Source organism: Sporothrix brasiliensis (genome assembly GCF_000820605.1).
Source record: "Sporothrix brasiliensis 5110 chromosome Unknown Cont21, whole genome shotgun sequence".
In the NCBI taxonomy this organism is placed as follows: Eukaryota; Fungi; Ascomycota; class Sordariomycetes; order Ophiostomatales; family Ophiostomataceae; genus Sporothrix; species Sporothrix brasiliensis.
In genome coordinates, this window is record NW_024467140.1 from 680,611 (window position 1) to 706,993 (window position 26,383).

The window sequence follows — 26,383 nt, forward strand, 5'->3', positions numbered from 1 at the left end:
ACCCCCCCCCCCCCCCCCCCCCTNTTTTTTATTTTCGTGGTCTCTTGCCAGTCGTTTTCTTAGTCCCCATTGGCAAATACTTGGAAAATACCTGCTTTGGCGCCCACTCCGGCTTTCTGTTGCTGACTGACGGCGATCCCAAGCTCCAAAACAGCTTTGCGTCGACATCGGCCCACTTCCTTTATCCTTATCGCCTCCCCACGCAGCTCACCTGATCGGAAAGACATCGACAACAAAAGCCTTGGGCTGCCCACCGAGGCTTGCCTTATTTGCCTCACAAGTGAAATTTTGAATTCGGCCCAAGCAAACGTCGGCCGCACTTCATCAACATCTCATCAGCCTCGTAAAGCTCACACAATGGATATCCTCCGCCGGAAAAGAAGCAATGGCACGCAGCAGGCCAGTATGCCGCCACCCTCTGCTCCCTCGCTCACTTTTACGCCCATCTCACCCGTGTCACCCGTTTCTCTTGATGGCGTTTCTTCAAGCACAAGCAGCGGATCCAAAGGAGGCTCATCTACTGCGGCCATCAGCAAGTCCAGGTCACATAATGACATGGCTGGGTTAACCACCAACTCGCGTACGAGCTCCATTGACAGCAACAAGAGCGGCTTCTTCCATGGCTATATGCCACGAGCTATGCGGACGCTGAGCCGTGGTTCGAATGCGTCGATACGTCAGTCGGCCGCGTCCTCTACCACCTCCATGAACACGGCAGCCACCTCGCCTGACGTGACGCCGTCGTCTTCTTCACCGCAGCAGCAGTTCATTTCACAATTCCCCCGCAAAGTCCTTCGCAAGTCACACAAGCGCAAGTCGTCCAGCCATGAGCTCAACAGTCGCCGAGGCTCGACTAGTTCTGATGTCTTTAGCCGCGTGTCCCGGGCCTCGACCACCCTGAGCGGCAGCTCTTCCAGCAACATCATTGACTGGCGCATTCAGCCCATCGAGATGCACACCTCGCTCGACTACCCGGAGTCCCTGTCTTCTAAGAACCGGCTAAGCTACCTCGTGGCCACAGCCGACTACATCATCATCTTCAAGACGCGAGCTGATGCCTTTGCTGCCCTCCCACAACTGGCCGACGTTGCTGCCCAGAGCCCGGAGAGCGCTACGACGTCCAAACCTTCGTCCATGCTGCCACCCGCCGACCCGGTCCATGTTATTCCACTACACGCCATCATCTCCGTCTTTCGCACCGACACAATGCGTGCCCCGTATGGCATTGAGATTTGGTGGCGCATGCCATATCCTGCTATTGCTACTTGCAGCTCGACCATCTACTTTAAGGACGGCCGTGACCGGGAGAATTATCTCGATATGCTTGCCTCCATGGTCAAGATCCGCAACCAGGACCAGCCTGACGCATCGCGTGTCTACTATGAAGTGGAAGAGTGCATCCGCAAGGTCTTCCAAGCAGAAGAGCCAGGCTTCACCAACACCATCCCCGAGATCTTCCCTGTTGTCTACCGGAATGCGCCCGATCGTATCAAATCCAAGGCAGACGACAAGCAACTCAGAAAGGGTCAGATTGAAGGTGTCTCGTCTCACTACTTGGTTGTTGGTGTGAACCTGTGTTTCTTTATACAGATTAGTCGCGCCTCTGCTGTGCAATCGACTGCCCTCGAGATGAAGTACCAAACCTGTGGCCTTGTCACACTGGAGTCGTTTGCAGCTGACTGGACGTCTCGAGATGAGCGGTTTGCTATGCGCTTTCGGGATCCTTTCAAGAGCCCTGTTGGCCTTGAGCTGTCAAGTCGTCACTACCGCCGCATCATCCTGACACTCACCAAAGCCGATAAGTTCCTGAAGCCCGCCTGGCCGACTCAGTGGCAGATCCAAGAGGTGTTCCACGTTGCCGGCCTCCCAACGCCTCAGCACATTGTCGCGGGCGAGGATTTCGGTGGTTTCCAAAGGACACTCTCTGCTTTCTATGCTGCATACCGGTGCAACCCTGTGGACTGGGAGATTAACTGGCGCACTCCCTTTGCACCCGAGTTCCGTGTACTTCCTTCAGTAAAGGGAGTGTACACTGATCTGCAGCTGCTTGCTGTCTTGCGCGCCCTGCGGTACAATGACTACTTCAAATCCCTCTCTTTTTGTGACGTCGACCTATCTGGTCTCCTTGGCAAGTTTGACAGCTCCAGGAAGGGAAACGTCGCTTACTTGAGTCGCAATGGTAAGGTTCGCCTTGGTGCATTTTAGCCTCGACGTTTTCGAACTTCAACTAATCCCTCGATCCAGGAGTCTGCTTAACCTCACACGAAACCTCTCTGGTACAGAAGGCCAGCATCCTCTACCAGGAGTTCCACGCTCTGGCGTTCTCCTCTGGCAAAGTCCGGCAAATTGACTTTACCAACTGTCTCCCGGCGCTTTCTAAGGACGGTGATGCGAGCAGCCGCAGCGTTCAGTTTGTCGTTCCTATTATGAACCTTTTAGCCGCTGGTCTCACTCGTTGCAACCGCCTTCTCCTTCGGGGTTGTCACCTAGGGGATATTGACGTTGATAGTCTTGGTACGTCCTATTTCTTGCGGAGACATATGGTAGATGGCAAGACATTGCAGAACTAACAATTTGCAAGCTGGGTGCATCTCCCCTTCAGCTAGTGATCAGCCTGAAGGCATTATTGCTCCAGGACAGGAGGCTGTCAGCCTGGAAGCCCTTGATGTGGCCAGCTGTGGTTTGGCTGACCTGCACATGAAAATGCTGTTCCAGGCGCTTTCACAGTCAGCTTGGACACTTCAAATGCTGGATGTGTCACAGAATTTTGGCCGTGCGCCGGCGGCTCTGATCCAGCAATTTATGGAATCGGTTGGTAGCCTGAGACAACTCAACCTCGCGAGCGGCATCACGGGCACTTTTGAGGGTGAGCTTCTTCCGCTTGAGGTCCTCGACCGGCTTGAGTACCTCGAAGTGCTGGACATCTCGAACTTCAAGCTCAACGAGAGCTCCGTCAACGCCCTGGAGACGTTCTTACAAACGCTATCAGCACGCCAAGCATCTATGCAGAACGGCGGTTACGGCTATTCTCTCCGACGCCTTGTCCTGAACAACTGCGGCATCACGGGGCATCTAGCTGGCCGCATCTTCAATGCCATGGCTGGCCTGTACGACATCCACCTCCACCTCAGCAGCAATCCTCTCGAGGATGGTATCGCGGACTTTGTCTCAGCACTGGGACACAACTGGGGCGGCCGCTTCGGTCTGCATCTCAACATGATCGAGTTCCAAAACGAGGCAAAGTACATTCAGCTTATGGGCGCCCTGGCTTCGAACCCGTTCATCGATTACCTGAGCTTGGTCGGTACCGCCCCGGTTCCGGTCACCGATGACGCCTGCAGCGACAACACGATCGAAGCATTAGAACGTTTCTTTGAGGAGAACCAGTCTGTGCGATACCTTGACATTTCTGGCTACTGTGGCAAGCTGGACGATGGACAGTTGGGCAAAGGTTTCGGCCGTGCCCTCCGAGGCCTCGCGAACAACAAGACGCTGACGCACCTTCGCGTTCGCAACCAGAGACTGCACGACAGCACGGGCACGTTCGGCACAGCCGTGCAGGCTAACAAGGCCCTGCTATACCTTGACTGCGGTGACAACGGGTTCAATGCCACCAGCCTGCTCTACATGGCCAAGAGCCTCGAGACCAACACCACCCTTCTTGTGTACCCGTTCTCGTCTGAGGATCTCGAGGATGTGCTGAAGCATTGCGTCAAAGGCATTCCTCCTCCGCCATCTCCGACACAGCCGTCCAACTCAAAGCACAAGAAGAAGCTGTCTGGCCCCACAGTCGACCCCGGCCTGGAGCGCCAAAAGGAACTTTTGCGAGGCGAGATCGAGGCAGCGGCCTCAGAGATCATGTCGTACATGTCGCGCAACATGACCAAGCTGCAGCAGGACACGGGCTGCGTCCTCGACTTGGGCGAGGCGTACGACACGTGCGGAGAGCGGGGCTGGCCAAGCCTCCAGCTGCGCATGCCCGAGGGTGTCATGTTCACGACGACGCCTATGGAAGAGGAGGAGGAGCAGGATATGCAGGACCAGTCAGACGGCCAGTCTATGGACCAGTTGTCCACCGGTCCGCAATCTTCGTCACATAGCGGCGCGTCAGGCACTCCCGCACGCCAGCAACCCATCAACTCATCCATGGTGGCGCCGCAGATCACAGAGGACATGCCGTATCGGGTGCAGCCTGACGATGAAGCCCTCAATAGTCCCATCGATGGCTCGGGTCTCAGCTGGGACCTACCCAAGACGCCCAAGGTTGCATCGGAAACGACCATTGATACCACGCTTGATAGTTCATTCCTGGAGAAGGCCTTTCTCGCCGAGCCGGATCTGTCCAAAATTCTGGAAAAGTTTACAATGGCGGATGGCACTGAGTATGTCATCTGCACAGAGTCGTAATACACCTCGTTTGGAGACTCCCGCCCTAAGTTGATTGTTTATTTGCTGCAATGCTATTCAAGGGCATTTCACTCATTTCGACTTTTGTTGTTTTCATTAGTTTACATTTTGGGGGGGGGGGATACTTTTGGTTTAAAAAGGCATGGCATTTCTGGCGAACTGAGGCTGGGATCATAATTTGGGTATACCACATCATAGATGCATGGCACTTCGAACGATACCTCACACTGTTGTATTAAAATTATTTTTCTTTATTCTGTCATTATCATATCTTCATCAACTGCGTGGCTAGGATTGCTACTCCTCGTAGTACCATTCGTCTTCCCATTGGTCGTCGTCGCTGGCCGGCCGTTTGGCATTTCTTGGCGTGGGCTCGCGCATGTCTGGACATGTAATGGCTGTGCCGCGCGCGCAGATGCTGCCCCGACTGTTCTCAACCCATACATCCCACCTGGAGAAGCCTCTGCGCTGGCCGTCGCGGCTGGGGTCCTGCGCATTGCGGTGCACACACACCTTGAGCTCTTCGTTGGCGTACAGCGGCGCAAGGTTGCGGTAGTCCAGCTTGCGGATGTAGCGGTACGGTATCGGCAGGTGTCCAGTGCTAAGACTACTGGAGCTGGCACCCGCCCGGACAACCTCATGCAGTTGGCCGCGAAGCGCCGACAACATGAGCACAAGGGTCAGAGGGCCGTGCACCAGCAGGTCGCGGTAGCCCTCGACGTTTCGGCAGTAATCGACATCGAGGTGAATGGCGTGGGCGTTGTAGGAGAGGGCGCTGAACTGGAAGAGCAGCGTGGAGGTGGGCGTGAAGGAGAATGAATACTGCGGTGCCCGGTTGGCTATATGTTGTCAGTATATTAGATGGCAGTACCTTTTTTTTGGAGGAAGGGGGCCTTTTTTTTGGCTTTCCCCTTTCGCTACTCACCTTTGATGACCCGCTCTTCCTGGGTTTTGGGCCTCGCCTTTGTCTCCGCCTCTATTGTGGCATGGCCACCTTGGGAGGCGTTGTCGTTCTTGGCCCGCAAAAAGACGAGCGTCCGCCGCTCTTCCAGAGCCGGGTCCTTCCACACGCCGTCCTCTAATTCCAGAACCTGGTCCGGGCTCAATGGGGCGCTATTCCTGGTATCGGCCGTGCCGTACCGCCGCACCACATCAACAAAAATCTTCTCGCGGCCCGCCTCGCCCCGCATCACCATGTTCTTCGTATCCAGGCCCTCGACGCAAACGGTACGCTGGCCGTTGAGCGCCAGCTGGTGGGGCTTCAGAAAGTGCAGAGAGCCGCCGGCCCACATGCGCCGCACAAAGGGCGGACCGGGCGACTGCGCGGGGTCTGTGCCGTCTGGCTCTAGCAGCGAGATGGGCCGCTGCAGCGGGTAGTACACGAGATGGTGGCCCGCGGGCAGGATCCGCTCGTGGTCGGCGGCGATACCGGTGGCAGACTTGGTCACCGGCAGGGCAAAGCGGTTCACAAGCTCTTTGGACGCAGCCTTTCGAAAATCAGGGATCGCGCCGGCCTGGGCACTGCGTGGCAGCACATCGTAGAGCGCAATGTTGAGCAGGTGTGAGTGTGTAGGCGAGAGGTGATCGTAGGTAGCGCGGTGTGGCCGGCGCGCCATGCTCTCGCGGAGGTACTCAACATCAAAAGGTTTGCCCGCGGCGGACAGACTGGTCTCGTGCAGAAGGCCCTTGTTGAGCTCGTCGTCGTTGAGCTGAGTGTAGGAAGCCTCCCCTCGGGGATCGGGCTGACCAGCTTCGACTGTCGTTTTCAGACCACGCGACCAGATCGAGGCCCATGACGGACTGGCACTCAGCGCCGAGGCTGTAAAGGATGATGGCCGTGCGATGAGATGTGAATGCAACTGGCGGCCTTTTGGGGCCTGCAGCCGCAAAGATTGTAACATTCTCTGTATGTCTGTGACACTGGCTGGTGACTATGGTCCTGGATAGAAAAAGCTGCTGGAATTTTGCAACATGGGCTGCGCGGAGTGGGTGCAGAGCCCGTGTGTTTATGGGGAGGTCTCTCACGGCTTTACTTGTAAGAAGAGAGGTTTGGCTTGGAGAAATTGTGGGGAACTAAGGCGAGCGTTCTCGGCAGACTGAGCTACGATATCCAGGCACACTACAACTCAACACCGGCTTGGTATTCAAGAAATGACTCTTACAGCATCGCAATTGTGAAGTCATAACGTCAAACTGTCTTTTGTGTAATATTTTAGTACGTATATGGTCTTATTTTGCAAGTATCTCATATATATATATATATTTTTTAAAAAAAGGTATCGGACTTGTTCACATTAGAATCTCTATAGATACGCTTTTTAATGGCATGCAGATGTCCCTTCATCCCTTTCGTAGACCATTCCATCTGCGCTTTTCTCCCACGACAATGGCTCTGGTTTATTCCACGTGCCCAATAACCGGTGCGTCTCTGCCACCTTGGCCACCTCGGCCAGCACCCGCTGCACTCTCGCATCTGCCGTCTCTCCCGTCGATGCTGAGTCTGTCGAAGCTTCTGCGCCGGATTCTTTGCTCTCGGGCTCGTCGCCGTGCTCAAACTCGACAAAGAACAGGTACTGGAACGGCAGCACCAGACTCGGCAGACTGTTGATGCTCGTCAAGTTCAGCCGTGCCCGACGGAAGCACTCCAGCACGTCTGCCAGGGCACCGGGACTGCGGTGTGGCACCGTGAACGAGACGAGCGACTTGGGGCACATTGTTGCTGGTGTCGTCGCGGGTGCCTGTGGCGGGCTCTTTTGCAGGACGTAGAATCGTGTTGTGTTGTCGGCGCGGTCTTCGATGCAGCGCGCCAGCACGTCGAGCCCAGACGTCTCGGCGGCCATGGCGCTCGAGATGGCGGCGCTGGCGCCCGATTCGTCGGCAGCAGCCAGCTCGGCAGCGCGGCTGGTGGAGCTGGCATCGATCATCTCAGGCCGGCGACTGGCGTCGGGGAAGTACCGCCGAAAGAAGGCAGTGGTCTGGCCAAAGGCTTGTGGGTGGGAGTGGATGCGGGTGATGTGGTCGAGGGATGCGAGGGGCACGCCCGTAGCAGAAGGGTCAGCGGCCGCGCCGTCAGCGTCCGAGGACTGCAGTCTCCGCCGCCCGAGAAGGTAGTGGTGCACGGCCAGGTAGGTCTCACCGCAGACGGACAGCTCGCCATATGCCCCGTCGCGGTCGGCGAGGCCGGCCAGTGTAAAGGTCACTGGGCCGTGTGTGGAGTTCTCAAAGGGCACGACGCCGTACGCCGCGTCGCCATTGCGGACAGCCTCAAAGACATCTTGGGTGGTCAGCGTGTATACGTAAATGTGAGTAACAGTAAGACAAGGGTGAGAGCAAGGGCGAAATACCCTTAATGGTGGTGACTGGTAACAGCTCGTTGCTTGTTCCAGCGAAGACAGACTTGGCAGCCTTTTGAGGAAGATGCAATTAGCATTGGTGCAGATTGAAAGGGAAGGAAGGCAAGATGGGAACACATGTCCGTTCTTTGCTATATCGAAGACTGTCTCAGTCACGGAACGCACCTGGTGTGTATAAGACGCAACGGGCCCCAGAAAGGCCACGGCCGGCCGTGTCATTTGTGGGGTGAAAGTTCTGTGATATTAGATTGCAGGTGCTGAATGAGGGTGGAATTGGAGGCGTCCTGGTCAATGGCCGACTCTTCTCTGGAGATTTCTGGTCAATGGCAGAATGTATCAAAGTTTTGAGCCGGTTAGAAGACGTTCAGGAACCCAACTTAGAGCGGCCCAGCTGATGAAGGAGGGGGAAAAGAGCTTCCTTGGCCGTTCTTTTTTTTTTTTTTTTTTTAAAAAAAAAAAAATTACTTAAAACAGGCCCCCAAACGCGTGCTACTTAGTTTAGTGGACGTAGCGCAACCTGAAGTAGTTGAGGTTGGGTAAAAGATACTTGTGAATTTTTAGTGGGTCTTTCCCGAACACAGCGTCAATTGGAAACCAGGAACGCTACTTTTGTGGAAATGGTGAAATATATGGTGAGAAACTCACGTTACATGCCAAATTGAACGACAATACTTGAAGACGAGGACAGTATGACCCTACTCGGCATGTAAACGTCCCAGCAATGCGCCGCTCATGGTACTGTCTGAGCCCACCAGACGCCCTACGCCCAACATTTGACACAAGGACACATAAGATGTGTCGTACACAATTCATTTTCACGCAGTGGGCGAAGTCTTGGGGAGGCTCCGTCTTCGCTTGCTGGGCCCTATCTTGAATTTCTGTTGTTTTCTGCGCTTTAACTACTGATTTTTTTGGGTTTCTGTTTATTTTCGACTTTCCTCCACAACCTTATCATCCTCCACACCGTCACAAGCAAAACCCTGCCCGGACAAGGGACAGTAGCAGATATCTGCCAACAAAACATGCATCTAGTCGTCTATACACTCGAGTCAGAAAACGAACCGAAGGAGCAAGAAGAAATTCAGGTGAGCACCTACCCTTTCATTCTTGGGACTCAAGTTTACGTTGCCGTCATCATGGAGCGGAGCGGGCTCGGCCGGGTCACCTGATGGCCTCGGCCGCCGCCCGCACTGGCCGCTTTCGCAATGTCAAGACCCCGTCCGTGGGGCTTGGGGCGCTTGTCGGGCGTCGGCGATGACGGCGAGGTCGTAGTCGTGGTCGTGGCATCTTGGTGGCTGGAGCGAGGCGTCGACGAGAGCTGGTCGTTGCCGCTGCCGTAACTGCCGCAACTGCGGCCGCTGTTGCTGAGGCTGTAGTTGGGGCTGTTCCTGCCGGCGCAGTCTCCCACGGCAAACTCGTTGTCAAACTCGTTGCCATGGGGGCCCGTCTTCATCTCGATCTCGTCCCTCTTTGCGCAGCCGATGCTGACGGCGTTCGTGGCGGTGACTGGGGTGGTGCTGAAGCTTGTGGTGGCGGTAGCCGTGGTTGTAAACATTTGAGCCACAGATCCCTCGCTGCTCACGAGGGAGTCAGTTTGTCAATCATCGTAGTAGTCATCGTCGTCATCCACTTCAGCCAACTGCTCGAAGTTGACCTTGTAGCGCAGCAGACCGCCAATGCCACCAAAGCCCTTGACGAACTGGTTGCCCTCGGTCGAGCGGTCCGACACAAACTCCAGCGCGGTACCAAAATCCTTGTAGTGCTCGGCGATCCACTCGAGGAACGACTCCTGCGACGAGACCTCCATCTCCTGGCCGGTCACCTTGTCGAGGAACTTCTCGCGGTTGCCAGTCTCCTGCTGCTTGGTCGTGTGCAGGACGATGTCGGCACCGTTGCTGTCCTTCAGCACCCAGCGCGTGATCTCGAGGTTCTCGAACACAATCAGCGTCTCGACGGCACCGAGCTCCAGCGCCTTGAGCGTGTCCTCGATACCGTAGCAAACGCGGCCGGTGTCCTGGCTGATCTCCTCAAAGTACTTGCCGATCAGCTTCTTCTCCTGGATGAATTTGACGTTGCCGAGCGTCTCCGACGACAGCTCAATGGCCTGGTTGAAGCCGTTCTCGCCACCGTACGACACGTCGACGACCTTGATGACCTTGACAGCCAGTCGGTTGTCGAACATGTCGGAAGCGTTGAGGTCGTTCTTGAAATCGGCGGAACCAGCAAGAATGAGGCCGGCCACGTTGACCTTGTCGTTGGTGATGAAGTTCTGCACGGCCAGCTCGGCCACTTTGCGGACGTAGTTGTGGCGCTTCTCGTCACGCAGACGGGCGAAACGCAGAGCGGACTGACCACCACGTCCGTGCTTCTTGGGCAGATCAACAGAGAACTTGTGCACAATTTCGCGCGTGTTGCCGCTGAGCGTACCGAAGAGAGCGCCGTTACCGTCCATGATGATGAAGCCGAACTTTTGGTCGGACTCGAGCAGCTCGGCAAGGGCCTCGGTGTGGAACTTGTTGTCGCAGAGATACAGCGAGGTGTTGATGGGCTTGAAGGGCTCAAAGTCAATGTTGACCTTGCGCTCCTTGCCCTCCTGGGTCAAGATTTCACCACAGTACACGACAAGACCATTGGGCGGGACCTTGTTGTAAAGCTTGAGGCGCTGCTGGGTCGAGGTAATGGCGGACAACACCGACTGGCGGTTGACACGCGACTTGATGTTCGAGGCGGTACCCTGGCGAGGAGAGCTGTGTTAGTGGCGCGCAACGTGCGGGAAGCCGAGCTTTGCGGGAGCTGTGACGTACGTATTCTTCGGCCAACATCTTGGAGATACGCGAGACCTGATCCTTGGGCGCTGCAAGGCTGTCAGTGGGCAGTTCTTTCCAATGCCTCTCTCTGTTTGAGAGACAACCCAAAGTCCACAACAAGCGGGGAGGTGGAATATCACGCACGAATAATCAGCGAGATCATGCTGGTTCCGTTGCCGCGAGCAGCTTCGAGCCGCTTGATCAGCTTCTTCACCTTCCACATCTCGATCTAGGAGGGTGTTAGCAGACGCAAACGAGGTGAAGCTGGGTCGGGGGCGACGGCATCCGTTCGCATCGGAGAGGCACAACTAACGTTCTTCTCGGCCTCATTGCTCTGGGGGTCGCTCATCTTGGGCGGGTTTGGGGGGGGGGGGGGGGGGGGGGGTTGTCAAAACAATATAAAGGTTCGAGGATCGAAAAAAAGGGTGCGAGGCTGGAAACAAAATTCCACAAAAGGCCTTGGACCTATGGATGTCGTTTGCGTGGTTGACTTTCCTGCGAGTGCTGTCCTCAAGAGCTTTTCGATTTGTGGTGAACAGAAAATAGACAAGGAGACAAAGAAAAATAGGAGCAAACAACCAGAAGTCGTGAAAACGGCGACAGAGAGAAGGAGGTGGGTTTTACAAGCCAGGGAAGGAGGGACGGAGGACGCTTGCCAGCACAGCAAACAACGGCAAATTAGGAAGGCACGACCAAAAGCAGGTTGTGCAGCAGCCAAGAGACAGGGGAGAGTGGGCTGTGGATGGCGGGGCTAAAATAAAAATTCGGGGCATGTGTTTTTGGACCAATATATCTTACTTGGTGAGCGGCAAGTGAAAATTCTGTCGTCGTTGTGGTGTTGGGCGGGTTAGTAGGTGTGCCCTGTCTTTCTCGCCTGTAAATGCGGCCCAGCGCACTCGGCGGGTCGTCGACTCACTCGGGAACGCGACATGGAGGGGCACGAGCAAGGCGCTGGCAAGCTGTAAGTCCCTTTGTGGTGTGTGCAAAACGCTGTATCGGGCTTTTGTGGGCCGTCGTAGTCAGCAGCGCACGGGCCACAACCGCCGTATGACGTCCAGCAGAAGCACCAGCAGAAGCAAAGCACAAAGGTACGAATAGTACGATAGCTGTCGATTTAGGTGTTCGCGCCCACCCACAGCAAACACCAATCGAGCGGCGCGGAACAATAGGATCGGGAAATAGCGCGCAGACAACCACGCCGGAACCGGGGACTGCATTCTATCACGACCCCATTGTCGCGGAGACTCAGCAGCACCGACACACTCACAATGTCCTCCTCCGTTCCCCTCCAGATCGCGGAGACGCTACAGACGGCACACATCGTCCACAACCCGTCGGCCGAGCGTGATCTTGCGCCATCGACAGCCGCCGATATCCGTGAGCCGGTTGTGTTGGAGACAGTAAGCGGCCGCAAAACCAGACGACACGGTGCAGTGCCGGAGCTCGACGAAGACCCGCTTGAGCTTGACGCGCTAGACGATGAGGAGGACGAGGGCGAGGGCGAGGGCGAGGGCGGAGAGAGCCCGTACAGCATCATTCGGCCGTGGGACCCGAGCGTGGACCGGAGCACCCACTACGGCGGACGCGCGTCGTCGCGCCCACACCAGCAGCTCCCACCGCTGCCCGACCTACGTTTTGAGCAGAGCTACCTCCACAGCCTAGCGGCAGCCGACACGTGGTGGAAGGTGGGACTAGTAACGGTGCGCGACCAGCTCCTGATGCCGTTCGTGCAAGGCCTGCTCTACAATCTGGCGGTGTGCGGATGGCAGTATTGGAACCGTGCCTCGAAGTTGAGCGGGCAGTCTGTGGGCGCGCGCGTAAGGCGATGGTGGTGGGGAGTGAACAACTGGACGATCCCAGGAACAGGAGCACTGACTACGGTGGCGTCGGCGGCAGAACGGCGCCCCGTAAATACGCAGTATTAGTGGGGGAGGGACGGGGAAGGATGGTAGGCAAGAAGGGCACAATCTGTACATATATATAGGCACATATCAGCACATACGACACCCACGGCACGGTGTTTTGAATTAGACAGGCACAGAGATGGCCAACAACTTAAATTGCAGTTCGTTAACTCGTGATACGCGACCTCGGTAAACATCTATAACATGATACTAATGGTATGTAGCGAGATTATACGCCAACAATGGTGTTACAGGGATTCAAAAGCAGATGCATAAAACGACAGAAATATGTATATATGTACAGCTTAAGAGGACACTGGAAGAAATAAAGAAAGCGTAGGAAAACAAAAGGACCTAGTGAAGCTCAGAAAACCAATCCTATCTATTGTGGATGCAGACGCCAACTCGCCTCCTTCTCAACGAAACAAAACCGGCCCTAATTTGTAAAGATAATGCCGCAATGCATAATGAATTCTCAACTATGAAGGTCCGAGTAAGACATAAAACAAAAGAAGGAAATATAAACATAAAACCAAAAAGCACAACTCGACCCGTCTATATATGCCCCGGTTTCTAGTTTCCAGGAACATCCACAGGTCGCGGTGTCTGGTGCGTCTTCTCTGGGCTGCCCCGGTAAGCCAGTGCTGCCGACGTCGCGTTTGCGTGTACGCCGTTCTCTTTGCCAGGCGTCTCGGCGCGGACGGGCTCCTTGGCGGCGTCTTCCGGAAGCGCGTCGTTGTTGTTGATGTTGTCTACGGGCTTGTCCGCCAATGCCTCGTCTTTCGCGGTGGGTGTCACGTGCTGTACGACCGGCGACGTTGCTGTTGCATCGCTGCCCTGTGTGATCGAGCCCGTCATCGTAGCGTCGGCATCGCCGTAGTCGTGATCTTTGCTGTTACCGTTGACCGGTGTCGAGGCGCCCGAGAGCCGCTGCGTGTATGTAGCCGCTGCGGCTCCGGCTTCCGACGCCGCTGCGGTTTCGTTTGACGCGTCTCCCTTCTCCCATTTGCCCGTCCCCTGGTCCAGCACGGCCTTGACGGGGAGCTTGACCATAACACTACTGTTGCTCTTATCGGCCAGCTCGGCCTCCTCTTCGTCATCCAGAAGCATAGCATCCTTGTCCTCATCGAAGGCCTCCTCGTCCTCGTCTTCTTCATCGTCGCCGAGGTCTGGCTCGCTGTGGTTATCCTCCTCCTCCTCGTCCTCCTCGTCGGCTTGCGAGTCGTACTCGTCATACTCATCCGCTTGCTGCTTCTTGTTCCAACCGTTCATGCTGTGGTTCACAGCAGCTGATCGGCGTGGCCGGCCAGTCGGACCGAGCGAGAGCTCACGCTCCTCACCACCTGTAGCCTCTGCATCTGCGTCCATTGCCGAGTCGCCTTGAACGCTTGCCGTTGCGCTGAACCCGCCATTGAGCCGACTGGGTGCCCGGATCTGACGTCCGCTGGCTGTGGTAACGGATTCCGCAGGGGTATGCGTACCGGTGTTGCGGGAGGAGCGGCGCAAGTCCGTTGAGTCGGTGTAAAATTCCTCGTCGTCCGAGTACGTGTACTTTATACGCTTACCACGTGTGCGGCCCTCGTAGAGCGAGAAACCAGGCTCTGGGCGCTTGAACCGATCGCGTTGCTGTTGCCGGTATTCTCTGCGGCGACGCTTCTCCTCGGTCGCCTCGAAGCGAGGGATCTCGTCCTGGAGCCGCTTGGCCAGCTTCCGGGCCTTGGGGCCGCCGTCGTGTGTCTCGAGCCGCTCAATCAGCACCTTGATCTCGTCAATGGAACCCGCGACGCTCCACCATGTGCGATTGATGAAGCCGGCCGGGTTGCTCTCGCGATAGACACGGAACGCCGTGTCGTCGCGGCCCTCAACAAGGTAGTAGCGCCGCTTGTCACTGTCGTTGCCCCATGACTGGACAGAGACAGATACGTCGGCGTCCTCATCTTTCCGCTTGCCCTTGTATGACTGGTCGATGATGTCGCGGATAACTTTGGACGAGGACATGGCCCACAGGACCAGGGCGCGAAGCAATGTGAGGCGCTCGGCGGGTGTCATAGTCTGGAACGTCTTGCCGTCGGCGAGAGGGTTCTCTTTCCAAGCGGAGACCCATTGCGACTTGTGCGACTGGATGGCTTCTTCAAGGGCGCGATGGTAATGGCCGGGTCTGCGAAGAGAGGGCATCGGTTAGCAATAGAGCGCGGAGGGAGAGAAGGGATGCGCAATACTCACTTTACGTCTTGCTGGCGGTTCAACAGAAGCTTGAGCAACGCGCACAGGAAGTACTCAACGCGCTCGCTGGGTACGCTATCGACAATGTCGCGTTCAAGCTCTTGGGGACCGAAGTTGACCATGTTCTTCGAGAAGGCCTCGGCAAAGCGGTTGCGGAACAGAACGATGAACTGGTGGTAGGCATCATGGGTAAGCTTTCCGTCTATTAACTCGTAAAAAGCGGTCTGTACGCGTCGTTTCGCGTCTGGCATTCAGAAATGCAGACGAGTACTTACAGCAATGTCCTGGTTGTCCGCGAGCACGTACTCGTGCGGCGGCGACGGTTCCCGTTCGCGCTTAGCTGCTGGCGCGTCGTTATCGTCGCTATCGTCCTGCTTCTTGTCGGCATCCCCTCCGCTCGCCTTTTTCTTGTTCTTTTTTGCCACGCTCGCTGCGGCTGGAGCAGCGGCCTTGCCCTTGTTCTTGTTTGTGAGCTTGATTGTCGTCTTGGGCTTGGGCACCTTGTGAAAGAACTTGAGAATGCCCTTCTCGGGGCGCAATTGGAGGTCGGACTCATCGTCGGAGGGAGCTGGAGAGAGCGACGACAGCGACGAGAGGTCAGAGAGCTCGTCGTCGGACGACATGGTAGAAGGCGAGGGGGCAAGAAACGGAGGAGATGGTCTTGTGAGTTTGCGTGCTGGCGCTGCAAGTCGTGTCGAGTTCCTAGAAATCTAGTCTCCTTTGCCTTTTGTCGCGCTGTGTTGCTTATTTGACGTGCCGAAGCCGATCTCGCTAGGAAAGGGAGTGTGGCGTCCAAATGGGCGTCTTTTCGAGACGCGTCGAGGTTGCGAGGCCACGGGTTCGGGACGACCAGGTACGTGTCGCGGGGAAGGACACACCGCCGTCGCGCGATGACAATACAAGTATGGTAGATGCGCGTAACAACGGGCACGTGCGTCGAAAATGATATTTTGCCGATGGCGAAATTTAAAAGATGCTTTCAAAAAAATGTTGATTGGGAAGTCGCAGGGAAGAGTTATGTGGGAAAGTGCAAAGGGCAAGGGGCCAAGAAAAAGGTCGCAATTGCCCTTTGGGACTAAAGAGCTAAGGAGAGCCGCGCATCTTACCACACTACAACTACGGAGCAGATTGTGACCTTCTTAGGAAGGGGCCAACCACACAAGAACGCAACGCAAATCCCGCCACGGTCGCTTTTCTGTTTTGGCTGTTAGGCGCGCCATACACCTTTTGCTGCCAGCCATAACAGACACGTCTTTATCGGTTATTGTGCACGGTTTGGAGCCAGGACGTCTCGCACTGGATGACCAGTGCCGCAGACACGTTCAACGTTAGCATCATAGCGGCACACATATCTCAACTGACGAACGTTGCGGTGCCATCATTCTCAACAAAATCAAAAATTCATATTTTTTTGGTGTGTCACGCCCACCCGAACCACAGTATCGGCTTCGACGTACAGCTGCATTCTGCCCAGGTAGACCGTACCACCACCATTGGGCTATGCGTAAAATTTGGAAATGCATTCGGATAGGCTTGCGCTCATGGTGCTGGTAGTGACAAGTTGTGAGAGACACAGGGCCCCAAAAACATGCTTGGAAGGAACCAAAGTCGACCCCGCTCCCCCAGGAGGCATAAAGGGAAGAACGTGCAGCAACGGAAGACAAACCTGAGTGAAGGTTGATGAGTCCTATCAACCCAGGTGCACACCATTTGTCGTCGAGGTAGCATCTTCTATACCGCCGCAATGTCACAGTATAACTGTCGTTACTGAGAGCAAGTCTGGGCCACTTGAACAGGGCCATCAGTCGGAGCAGCTGGGAGGCACTTGCCATGCAGCTGTTTGCTAGTGGAGCAGCAACACCCCAACTCTCAGAATATCCATCTCACTTGGGCATAAAGTACAAGCCAAGGAGTAGCATGCATGCCCGCCGATAACTCGCTTGAGGTCAAAACGGATTTGAAGAGGTTTGAGACGTCTGGTTTCGCCTTATCCCGCTTGGTGTGAAAGCGTCTGATCTGGAGCATGAAGACCACGAAAACAACAAATATCCACTTATAGACACTGAGATGTTAACAAAAGTTTGCAAAAACATAAAATTGATACTCAGGAATATCAAAGCTTGAATATAATGATACTTCGTGTTGTGAGTGTCTGATATTATTGTGCCCGTTGATTGGCAGTGACGCGCATTCGTCAAGTAGGACCACACTTTTCAGCACACCTGAAATGACAAGGAAAAAGAGGCACTCAGGGGTCGTGTTCGCGACGTTTCTGTCGTAGACGTTGGGTGGGAATAGTAATGATATATGAGTTGCCGTTAGCAAGTGAAGTCCAAAAGTGGTGTGGGTGATGGGCGCGTCAAAGTCACGGTTGAGTGGGGCCCAACGACCCACTTAAACACAGTGATATTATAAAGCACACACTGTAAGCTAATGCTGTATGACATCTGTTATCGATAAAGAAAGGTCCACGTGACTATTTTGGCCAGGGCGGAAAAATTGGTGCTATTTTGTAGGATGACTAATATTTTAGGGCAACCCTGATTTAGACTAAAACCCCCAAGAGATGAAAAAATTATTTTGGTGTGGTCCTTGTGTGGTGGTCCACTCTCCCACTCCCGCAAAAGAATCGACGAAGCGGGTGCATCTCGAAAATTCCAACTTTTTCCTCCGTCTACCTAATCACCACCATCAACCATCCAAACGGGTAAGCCAGTACCCCCTACATTCGCACGATATCTTGATCGCCTCGGCTTCGTCGCTCGATTATTCATTGTGTGCACGACACGCGTCTCGATAGAATCGGCAAGAAGGACTTTTTCGGCTTGCGGTTGTGACATTTGTCGCCGGAGCAACACGACGATTTTTTTTCTTGGAACCACGATACATCGGACGACAGTTTTGCACGCTCTGAGTACTCGCTCGACGACGGCCGACGACGACATTGAGTGTTGCTTCATCTTCCGGAGTATTTGCTAAACAACTGTTTCTTTTCTTCTTTGCAGGACTCCGATACCCATTTTATTAATCCGGAGCCATGGGTCGCGTTATTCGCAATCAGCGCAAGGGCGCTGGCGGCATCTTCAAGGCCGTACGTTACTTTCCCCCCGATCGAAGAACTTAGAGGATCATGAGGAATAGGCGAGGAAGATTGAGTTGGCAGAGCCGATGGTCCATTCTGTGGCGTCGAGGCCGGAGACGATAAACAAGAGAAGGAGACCAGATGACAAAAGAGCAAACACTCACACACTTGACAGATCACTCGCCTTCGTAAGAACCCCGCCAAGTTCCGCCAGCTCGACTATGCCGAACGCCACGGCTACATCCGCGGCATTGTTCGCGAGATCATCCACGACCCTGGCCGGGGCGCTCCCCTGGCCCGTGTCTCGTTCCGCGACCCCTACCGGTTCAAGCTCCACACCGAGACGATGATTGCCAACGAGGGCATGTACACTGGCCAGTTCGTCTACGCCGGCAAGAACGCCACCCTGACCATCGGCAACATCCTGCCTCTGGGCTCCATGCCCGAGGGTACCGTCGTGACCAACGTTGAGGAGCGCGCTGGCGATCGCGGTGCTCTGGGCCGCACGTCTGGCAACTACATCACCATTGTCGGCCACAACCCCGATGAGGGCAAGACCCGCATCAAGCTGCCGTCTGGCGCCAAGAAGGTCGTCAGCAGCAAGGCCCGCGGCATGATCGGCATTGTTGCTGGTGGCGGCCGTACTGACAAGCCCCTGCTGAGTACGTTCCATCGACACTCATGAATGATTCCGTGTAGCCCTCTGTACCAATTACTAACAAAAATAACAGAGGCTTCGCGTGCCAAGCATAAGTTCGCTGTCAAGCGCAACAGCTGGCCCAAGACCCGTGGTGTGGCCATGAACCCTGTCGACCATCCTCACGGTGGTGGTAACCACCAGCATATCGGTAAGGCCTCGACCATCTCCAGATACGCCGCCCAGGGCCAGAAGGCCGGTCTTATTGCTGCGCGGAGAACGGGTCTGCTGCGTGGTACCCAGAAGGTCAAGGACTAAAAGGGTTGCTTTTTTTGCCGTTGGGATGAGAACGTAAGGCGAGGATACGGGTACGGGCATTGGACTTCTTAAAATCGAAAAAGAATACTGTCTATATTTTTTGAACATGAAAACCTTCGGGCGGGAGTTCCGGGGCTCTTCTCTCCAGCGGACAGCGCCGTGCTTTGTCGTGCCGGTGCCGACTCAGGCGCGCTGGGGTAGTTGGGGGCCTGGGAAAGATACGACCGGGAACAGGCGCCATTCTGCTATATTCTCAAAAATAAAAAAAGAATTACATATGTTTGCGTGTGCAAAGCAATGTGCATGGTGCTGAGTCTGCTCCTTTGTGGCTGCACTTTTTTGGCCGTCTCATAGTAGTTCGGTTGGAGTTCAACGGCCAAATCAATGACCTGCCAGGTCAGCCCAGATAACAAACGAACGATCCGTCCACCTCGTCCACGTTTCCGACAGCCTCCATATTTTATTTCTAGCTATCGATTGATTCCAACCATGTTCTCGACTTTAAAATCCTCATCTGCCGTGGTCACCAAAGTCTCCTTTGCTGGCCAACCATGCTGCCCCACTCTGGCGAGAAAACCCTGTTGGCTCAGTACTATTACAGGTTGTGTCAGTAACCCCGCTACTGCTATCCTGCCGAATTGGAACTACAGCAGCAGCTCACTCTGTCGTCCCTCCTGCTTCTCGACTTCGACCTCTTCGTTCTCTCGCTTCTCCCGTTTCTGTCGCTTTCCGAACTCTTCATCTCACCAGCATCCTCCCCTTACCTCACATACCGCTTATCTCACCCAATTGTCCACAATGGCTGCTCAGAAGAACTTCCGTCTCCTGTGTCTGGAGAACCCTCTCCTCGGTACGTTCCTGGTTCTCCATCCTCCTCTTTCTCGATGAATATCAACAATGCTCCCCTTCCCCCCACTAACAGCTCGCAGACATCATTGCCGACGGCGACCAGGCTACTCTGGACACCTACAAGATCAAGGCGAACGATGCCATCCTTGCTGAGCCCCAGCACCTCGGCATCTACGAGGACTTCCTCAACAACCGCAAGGCTGCCCTCTCCGCCGGCGGTGCTGCCCAGAACACCGCCCGTGGTGCTCAGTACATCCTGCCCGATGACAGCGTCGTCTTCCTGGGCGGTGTTGGCAAGGACAAGTACGCTGATATCCTGAGCGAGACGGCCGCGAAGGCCGGTTTGCGTGTCGAGTACCGCGTCGACGAGAAGGTGCCTACTGGCCGTTGCGCTGTCGTCGTGACCCCCGGCAACCGCTCCATGATCACCGACCTCGGTGCCGCCAACCACTACGACCTCGAGCACCTGCAGTCGCCCGCCATCTGGCCCCTTGTCCAGAGCGCCGAGGCCTTCTACATTGGTGGCTACCACCTGACGGTGTGCCCGCCGGCCATTATGGCCCTGGCCAAGGAGGCCGCGGCTAACGACAAGACTTTTGTTCTGTCCATCTCGGCCCCCTTCATCCCGCTCGCCTTCAAGGACGCTCTGGATGCCACCTTGCCCTACCTCGACTTTGTCCTCGGCAACGAGGGAGAGGCCGCCGCCTTTGGCAACACCCACGGCGTCAGCAACATTGACCTGGCTGATGTCGATGGCACGGCCACCACGGCTGACCTCAAGAAGATTGCCCAGTACATGGCCGACCTGCCCAAGGAGAACACCAAGCGCAAGCGTGTCGCCATTGTGACGCACGGCAGCCAGCCCACTCTGGTCGCCGTCCAGGGCGAGACCGAGGTCAAGGAGTACCCTGTCCGCGCTATTGCCAAGGACGACATTGTCGACACCCTGGGTGCCGGCGACGCCTTTGCTGCTGGTTTCGTGGCCGGCCTCATCGAGGGCAAGTCGCTCGATGTCTGCATTGACCAGGGCCAGTGGCTGGCCAGCCTGTCGCTGACCCAGCTCGGCGCCTCGTACCCCTTCCCGAAGCAGACCTTCACCCCGAAGGCATAAATGCGGACCGCAAATATGGTCCTGTGATTTTTATATATATATATATATTTTTGCTCTTTATTTTGGGGAGTCTACGCAAAACGAGGACTGCCATAAATTTGCACTGGCGTCTTGTAAAAGGTTTCAACAACATGGAGGTTATGATTTTACCATTTGTTTTACGACGGACATTTATGCGTTACATAGATAATGCGGAGCGGGGACCAACATGAGTAGCATGTGGCTATCCCGCGAGCAAAGAGACGGGCACTGGACCTTTTTTGCTTAACGTGGAAGGTTCTAAAGCAGCAATGAACTGCTACGACAAAAATTTCAACTTATGATATCCTCCTGATTATTGATAGTCGACAAGTTTCAAAAACGAAGAGCGATACGGCCTGGTGAGTTGTATTAGCGTATTAAACAAAGAAGGACAATAGGTGTGAAAATGGCATCGTATTTACATAGACAGTACACCAGATAATTACATTTCTAGCTCGGTCAACAACAAATTATTTTCCCCACTGCAACAGGCCATGATGTCGCCCCCAGTTTGATCTTTCATGGTTGTGGATTGCTTCGTGTCACATCGCGCCATCCCATCAATCAAGACAGCTCCCTGGCCGGTCCCAGTTCGGAAGACAAAGTAACCCTCAACTTCATTATGTGGTTCGCGTAGCATCGTAGCTCGACCCAAAATATGAAACAAAAAAAGTTCACGCCCATAGAATATGTTGCCGAACTGAGTATCAATGTCGGGTTGCCGTTGTCTTGTTCGTATCTCTGACTCGTAAAGGCGCCCATCTCCCCCTCCTTGTCGTCGATTGCCTTCACCGCGGCTGGGCTGAGTCGGCCTCCTCGTCCAGGGCGCTCAGCAGCGCATTGCGATCGTACGCATTCGTGTCCTCCATGAGGCCCGACTGCCGCATCGTATTGCGGAAATGCGTCGGGTCGTCCTTGCCGAGTGGCATGCCACGGCCCCAGGCGGTGGCTGCATCCTGCCACATCGCGTTGGACGAGGGAGACGCAATCGCGGCACTACTGCCGCTGCCGATGATCCTGTCATCGGCAACATTGAAATCCCCGTAGCCGCCGTACGCAGCCAACTGCTGCTGCTGCTGCTGCTGCTGCTGATGATACTGTTGAAGGATATGCAGCTGTTGCAGCTGCTGTTGTTGCTGCATCTGGTAGTCGTTATCGGTTCCGCGGGAGCCGTAGATGGACTCGTACGAGCTATCAAAGACGCCACTGCCTCCACCAGGAGCATGCGAACTCTGCACCGACGGCATGCTGTTATTCATGCTAAAGTTGCTTGAGTACAGCATGGCCGGAGAGGAGCCAGGAGCCGGCTGATTGCTCATGCCGCCCAGGCCCATGCCCATGCCGATGGCGCCGACGGCGCCGACGGCCCCTCCAACACCGAGCGATGCCGCCTGGGCCTGCTGAAGCTGTTGAGGACGCAGACGCGAGCCGTTGGGATTGCCGCCGATCGCGCCGCCGCCACCAGTAGTCGCCCATGGATTGGGAAACCCAGCCGGGCCGCCACCGTTCGGGCTGTGATGCTGCTGCTTGGCTGCGCCGACGGGAGACAGAGCGCTGGGAAAACCACGGGAACTATCTATACCGTACGATGACGAGGATGTCTGCATCTGTACACCAGCGGCCGAAGCAGCCGCGGCAGCCGTTGTCATCTGGCGTTCTTGCTCCTTGGCGAGGGTCAAGTATGCCAGTTGGTCTTCAATGCTCGTCGGCTGGCGGTCCATGTTGGACATGCTATACGTCATCTGTTGTTGTTGTTGTTGTTGTTGTTGTTGTTGTTGTTGTTGTTGTTGTTGTTGCTGCTGCTGCTGCTGTTGAGGGTAGTACCCAAGTGAGTGCATGTAGCTGCTGCCGGCCCAAGGTGAGCTCGGAATCGGCTTAGCGGCGGGCGACAAGGAGCTGGATGCGTTGGGCATGCTGGGTGTTTGCAGTTGACCAAAGACGTCGTCGACGGTGGATGAGTGCATGCCGAACGACGGCGACGACGGCGACATGTTGTGAGGCGCAGCCACCTGTGGCGGCTGGGGATTCAGCTCAGGTGGGGTCAAGAAGTTGGCGACGCGGCTGTAGGCGGCCGATTCAAGGAAATCGAGCTCCGAGTCGGTCGTAGTGGTGGTGGGGTCATGACCGGCGCCAATCGGGGCGGCTGCGATTCTGTTTAGTGGCATAAAAGGAGGCTCTTTCATGGACCCTGGCAGGAAGTCGTCGTCATCCATGTCCTTGTAGCTCACACGCCGAGGAGGGGGCATGGGACGCGAGTCAGCCGGGTGAGAAACATTGACAGGACCATTATTTGGTAAGCTGATCGTGGGCTGTCTGAATTGCGCAGCAGTGGCAACAGGGGCTGCCTCGGCAGGTACAGATTGAGTGACTTCGGCAGGTCTTTGGCCCCGATTGCGTGGCTCGCGGCTGCGATCTGAAGACGGCGCCTGCCGCATTATAGCAGGTGCTGGACTGGCAGAGCTGGGGGTAGCTGAAGCAGCCGCATACGAGGCAGACGCCATAGGGGCAGTGGCTGGGATCGACATGAGGGGAATCGCAGGCGCGGGTGCTGACGTACGATCTTCAGAGTAAGAGATCTTGGTCACGTTGCGGCCATCTTCCTGTACATTTTCGATAACCCACGGGAACGAAGGGTCACCGATGAGACGCACCGTGCACTCGACGACGTCATAGATACGGGCCATCGTTTCGTACGTGCTGCTCTTACGCTCGACACCCTCCTCGTCAAAGCGCGGCTTGAATGAACTGTTGGCATCGCCTTCCCGGAGTGCGGTCCAGCCGTCGAGGGTCGCGAGGCCGATGACTTCAACGTCTTCGGGGAGGAGGTATGCTGTGGGTGACGCCTCCGTTTTGGTGATGAGCTCGACAAAAAGATTCAGGCACCGGGTCACGGACCGATGCATGTCTGCGATATAGGGAGTGAGGTGCCCTTCGAATTTGACGAGATCCTCGTAATTGGTGGCAATCCATGCCACGCAGACACGGAAGAGTGATAGGCACGTGTCGGATACGGACTGTTTCTGGAAGTCGGTATCCGTGGGCTTCTTGGCATTGGTGTTGTTGTTGTTGTTGTTGTTGTTGTTGTTGTTGTTGCTGTTGCCACCCCGATTGCGGCCGTTGTGTCTGGAGTTCCTGTCATTTCTGTCGCCCTTTTCGGCGGGTGTAGGCGATGTTTTCTTGGCAGATGCAGGCGTGGCAGGTGTCGGTACAGCCTCTGGCTCGTCTTCTAACGCAGTCTCCTCAAAGAAACGTTGTGTTTCTGTCTCAAGAACCCGACTGAGGACGAGGATAGTGCGTACTATGAACTGAAGGATGAACTGACAAGATTGCGAACTTGCTGCTGTCCATTCATCTATGGACGTTAGTTTATGGCAAACAACATAGGCTAAGTGATGCTCGTGCTATACTCACACTGCACTCTCTTCAGGGCAATGTCGTATGCCGCAATGTTCATGAGCACGGCCTTTTGCAGGTAGGCAGGCTGCGCCGACTGCCTTAGCAGTGCCTCCCAACGATGCAGGACCTCCCGTTCTAGCTCGCCCTGTGAGGAGAACTCCTCTCCCTTAAAATAGTTGGCGTGGAGGCGCACGAGCCAGGTGCCGAAGAGATCGTGAGCGTCCGGGGGTGCATTACCTGTCTTGCGAGAGTTGGAGGGCGGCTGCAAAAGCTTCTTAAACTCTGATGCCAGGTTTTTTGGGGCCAGTGGAAAAGGCTTCTGCACGGACCAGGAACGCAGAAAGTGATAGACAACATCAAAGTCACGGCGCTGCTCGGCGAGCACAACGGCCATCTGGTGGTGGGCATCGCCTTCCTGCGGCATGAGATCCTGAGCTAGTGCGTAATACGTCATGGCCACATCCGGGCTGTGGCCCTTTTGGCGAGATGCGTTGAGACGGTACCGCGCAATGTCGCCCATATGCAGTACCGTGCGGTAGCAGGCCATGGTCAGTTCGTCGCTTAGATGGGCCTCGTCAGCGTCAATCACGTCGCTGATTTTGAGGTTGCCCGACTGCATCGCATGGGCGACGCGCTGGAGCGACCGCAGACGGTAGCGGGCAGAAAGCCGTTCGATGAAGCCCTTGTAAAAGTACTGGGCGGTCTTGAGGTGTTTGGCGTACTGCTTCTCGATGGTGCGAAATTGCACAATCTGACCTTGGCCGCGGTGGCGCTGCAGACCCTTTTTGTACTCGGTGCTGATAAGAGTATGGACGTGCCACAGCCGGTCGAGCACGCGGTTGTTGTGAGAAAATTTAAAGTCCGTAAAGGTCGTAGCCATGCACGCAAGACGGAGGCTGATAGGTAGCGTGTTAGTGGGAAGGCAAAGGACGAGGGAAGAAGCAAAAGAGAAAAGGAGAGAAAAAAAAAAAGAAAAAAGGGGGGGAAAAAGGACGCATTGCACCCTACCTTTCCAGCATATGCTCGACGGATTCGAGCTCGGCAAGGAGCTTCTTGCTTCCGGCCTCGTCTTTATCAATCTGCTCCAGCTTTTTGACCATGGAGTGTATGGTTTTCTTGGCTTCACTGCAAGGATGTCAGACATTGCGCAACATATAACACAACCCGGGCATAGACAACTGCGACCTACAGCCAATGTTGCTCGGCCTCGCTGGCCTCCAGCCCAGCGGCCATTTTGCTGTTTGTAGCGGCCATGGCGTTGACACCGACTTAGGTGGCGCGGCGCTGGGAGACTCTCACACGCGGTTTAGGCGTGGGCGCGAGGTGAGGGCAAAGTGAGATCCAATCTCAGATCAAGGTGAGGATAAAAAGCGGCCGAAGTGAAGCTAAAAACTGTCGGCACTATCTCCCTCTGCGGCGGTGGCCTGCGACGGGACTAGCTGAGATCATACACAAGGAGACACAGTGTTGCAGGCGGCATACTGTCCATAGCTAGGTGGTGGTGGCGAGCGTAATCCGGTAAGGGTGGCCTCAGCTCCGGGGCGGGAGGCTCGATGAGATGGTGCTGTCACGCAAGCAACTGATGATGGCCTCATTTGGGATGTGCAGATGAGTAAAATAAGAAGCGCCAACCGGGGCAAAAGCGGTGGGCCAGTGGGACAGAAACGAAAGAAGGCTTTCAAATGTTGAGAAGAAGATTGAACCAAATAGATCGCTTGAACGTTGCGCAATAATGACCCCAGAAAGCGTGGGATGTGCAAGATTGGTGGTTTCTCAGACGTCGACTCATGCAGATCGGAAATTTGAGGCTATTCGTCCATGTGGGCAATTTGTTGATGGAGGCGCCCGAGCGAATGGGGCGTGCGCTGGTGCCAGACAGACGGGTGCTGTGGCGCAACAGTGTGGCGCGTGTCGTGTTAACACAGTGCAGACATTGCTATATTTCCTCCTTTTGCACGGTTGGACTACGATAGCTTTTGGCAGGTGCGACTGAGAGCACGAGCAAAGTCCTGTCTCCGTTATGAAGCTTAACGTCTCAGCTGTGATGCTCTCGCACACTTTCATACCCAATACACTCATTTCAGGCATGGACCTAATTTTTCTTTAAAAATTTAATCATATTTTTTCAACACCGCACGGCTACGACCGTCAACAAACGCATCCCTCACAACCGCACAGTACGAACCAACAGGCTCATAACATTTTCTCAGGTTGCGACGACAGACGAGCTCAGCTTAGGGTTGCTCCATCTGGAACTTCTTACTTTGGTGCCTTG

General features: G+C 55.3%; 10 protein-coding genes across 10 annotated transcripts; 4 read left to right on the plus strand and 6 right to left on the minus strand.

Annotated features, from left to right (window-relative positions):
- Positions 1 to 357: 357 nt before the first annotated feature.
- On the plus strand, positions 358 to 4,407 carry SPBR_04567 (leucine rich repeat domain containing protein; the record flags this gene model as incomplete). The annotated part of the gene is made up of 2 exons (XM_040762844.1): positions 358 to 2,179; positions 2,603 to 4,407. The coding sequence occupies 2 exons, from the start codon at positions 358 to 360 to the stop codon at positions 4,405 to 4,407; spliced, it is 3,627 nt and encodes a 1,208-aa protein (XP_040615226.1).
- A 297-nt stretch (positions 4,408 to 4,704) lies between these two features.
- SPBR_04928 (uncharacterized protein) lies at positions 4,705 to 6,308 on the minus strand (the record flags this gene model as incomplete). The annotated part of the gene is made up of 2 exons (XM_040763205.1): positions 4,705 to 5,246; positions 5,333 to 6,308. The coding sequence occupies 2 exons, from the start codon at positions 6,306 to 6,308 to the stop codon at positions 4,705 to 4,707; spliced, it is 1,518 nt and encodes a 505-aa protein (XP_040615227.1).
- A 417-nt stretch (positions 6,309 to 6,725) lies between these two features.
- Positions 6,726 to 7,979, minus strand: SPBR_05039 (chorismate mutase; the record flags this gene model as incomplete). Its single annotated transcript, XM_040763316.1, has 3 exons — positions 6,726 to 7,681; positions 7,752 to 7,812; positions 7,926 to 7,979. The coding sequence occupies 3 exons, from the start codon at positions 7,977 to 7,979 to the stop codon at positions 6,726 to 6,728; spliced, it is 1,071 nt and encodes a 356-aa protein (XP_040615228.1).
- A 901-nt stretch (positions 7,980 to 8,880) lies between these two features.
- SPBR_05393 (uncharacterized protein) lies at positions 8,881 to 9,315 on the minus strand (the record flags this gene model as incomplete). Its single annotated transcript, XM_040763670.1, has 1 exon — positions 8,881 to 9,315. One exon carries the CDS (start codon positions 9,313 to 9,315, stop codon positions 8,881 to 8,883), a length of 435 nt encoding a protein of 144 aa, XP_040615229.1.
- A 42-nt stretch (positions 9,316 to 9,357) lies between these two features.
- SPBR_04941 (peptide chain release factor subunit 1) lies at positions 9,358 to 10,916 on the minus strand (the record flags this gene model as incomplete). The annotated part of the gene is made up of 4 exons (XM_040763218.1): positions 9,358 to 10,494; positions 10,565 to 10,614; positions 10,712 to 10,796; positions 10,881 to 10,916. 4 exons carry the CDS (start codon positions 10,914 to 10,916, stop codon positions 9,358 to 9,360), a joined length of 1,308 nt encoding a protein of 435 aa, XP_040615230.1.
- A 919-nt stretch (positions 10,917 to 11,835) lies between these two features.
- SPBR_05316 (uncharacterized protein) lies at positions 11,836 to 12,492 on the plus strand (the record flags this gene model as incomplete). Its single annotated transcript, XM_040763593.1, has 1 exon — positions 11,836 to 12,492. The coding sequence occupies one exon, from the start codon at positions 11,836 to 11,838 to the stop codon at positions 12,490 to 12,492; it is 657 nt and encodes a 218-aa protein (XP_040615231.1).
- Positions 12,493 to 13,044: 552 nt separating this feature from the next.
- SPBR_04734 (uncharacterized protein) lies at positions 13,045 to 15,317 on the minus strand (the record flags this gene model as incomplete). Its single annotated transcript, XM_040763011.1, has 3 exons — positions 13,045 to 14,629; positions 14,695 to 14,918; positions 14,970 to 15,317. 3 exons carry the CDS (start codon positions 15,315 to 15,317, stop codon positions 13,045 to 13,047), a joined length of 2,157 nt encoding a protein of 718 aa, XP_040615232.1.
- Positions 15,318 to 17,731: 2,414 nt separating this feature from the next.
- SPBR_05161 (large subunit ribosomal protein L8e) lies at positions 17,732 to 18,731 on the plus strand (the record flags this gene model as incomplete). The annotated part of the gene is made up of 3 exons (XM_040763438.1): positions 17,732 to 17,785; positions 17,952 to 18,438; positions 18,508 to 18,731. The coding sequence occupies 3 exons, from the start codon at positions 17,732 to 17,734 to the stop codon at positions 18,729 to 18,731; spliced, it is 765 nt and encodes a 254-aa protein (XP_040615233.1).
- Positions 18,732 to 19,529: 798 nt separating this feature from the next.
- On the plus strand, positions 19,530 to 20,691 carry SPBR_05085 (adenosine kinase; the record flags this gene model as incomplete). The annotated part of the gene is made up of 2 exons (XM_040763362.1): positions 19,530 to 19,581; positions 19,661 to 20,691. 2 exons carry the CDS (start codon positions 19,530 to 19,532, stop codon positions 20,689 to 20,691), a joined length of 1,083 nt encoding a protein of 360 aa, XP_040615234.1.
- An 809-nt stretch (positions 20,692 to 21,500) lies between these two features.
- Positions 21,501 to 25,362, minus strand: SPBR_04575 (uncharacterized protein; the record flags this gene model as incomplete). Its single annotated transcript, XM_040762852.1, has 5 exons — positions 21,501 to 24,010; positions 24,047 to 24,064; positions 24,124 to 25,004; positions 25,117 to 25,233; positions 25,298 to 25,362. The coding sequence occupies 5 exons, from the start codon at positions 25,360 to 25,362 to the stop codon at positions 21,501 to 21,503; spliced, it is 3,591 nt and encodes a 1,196-aa protein (XP_040615235.1).
- Positions 25,363 to 26,383: the final 1,021 nt, after the last annotated feature.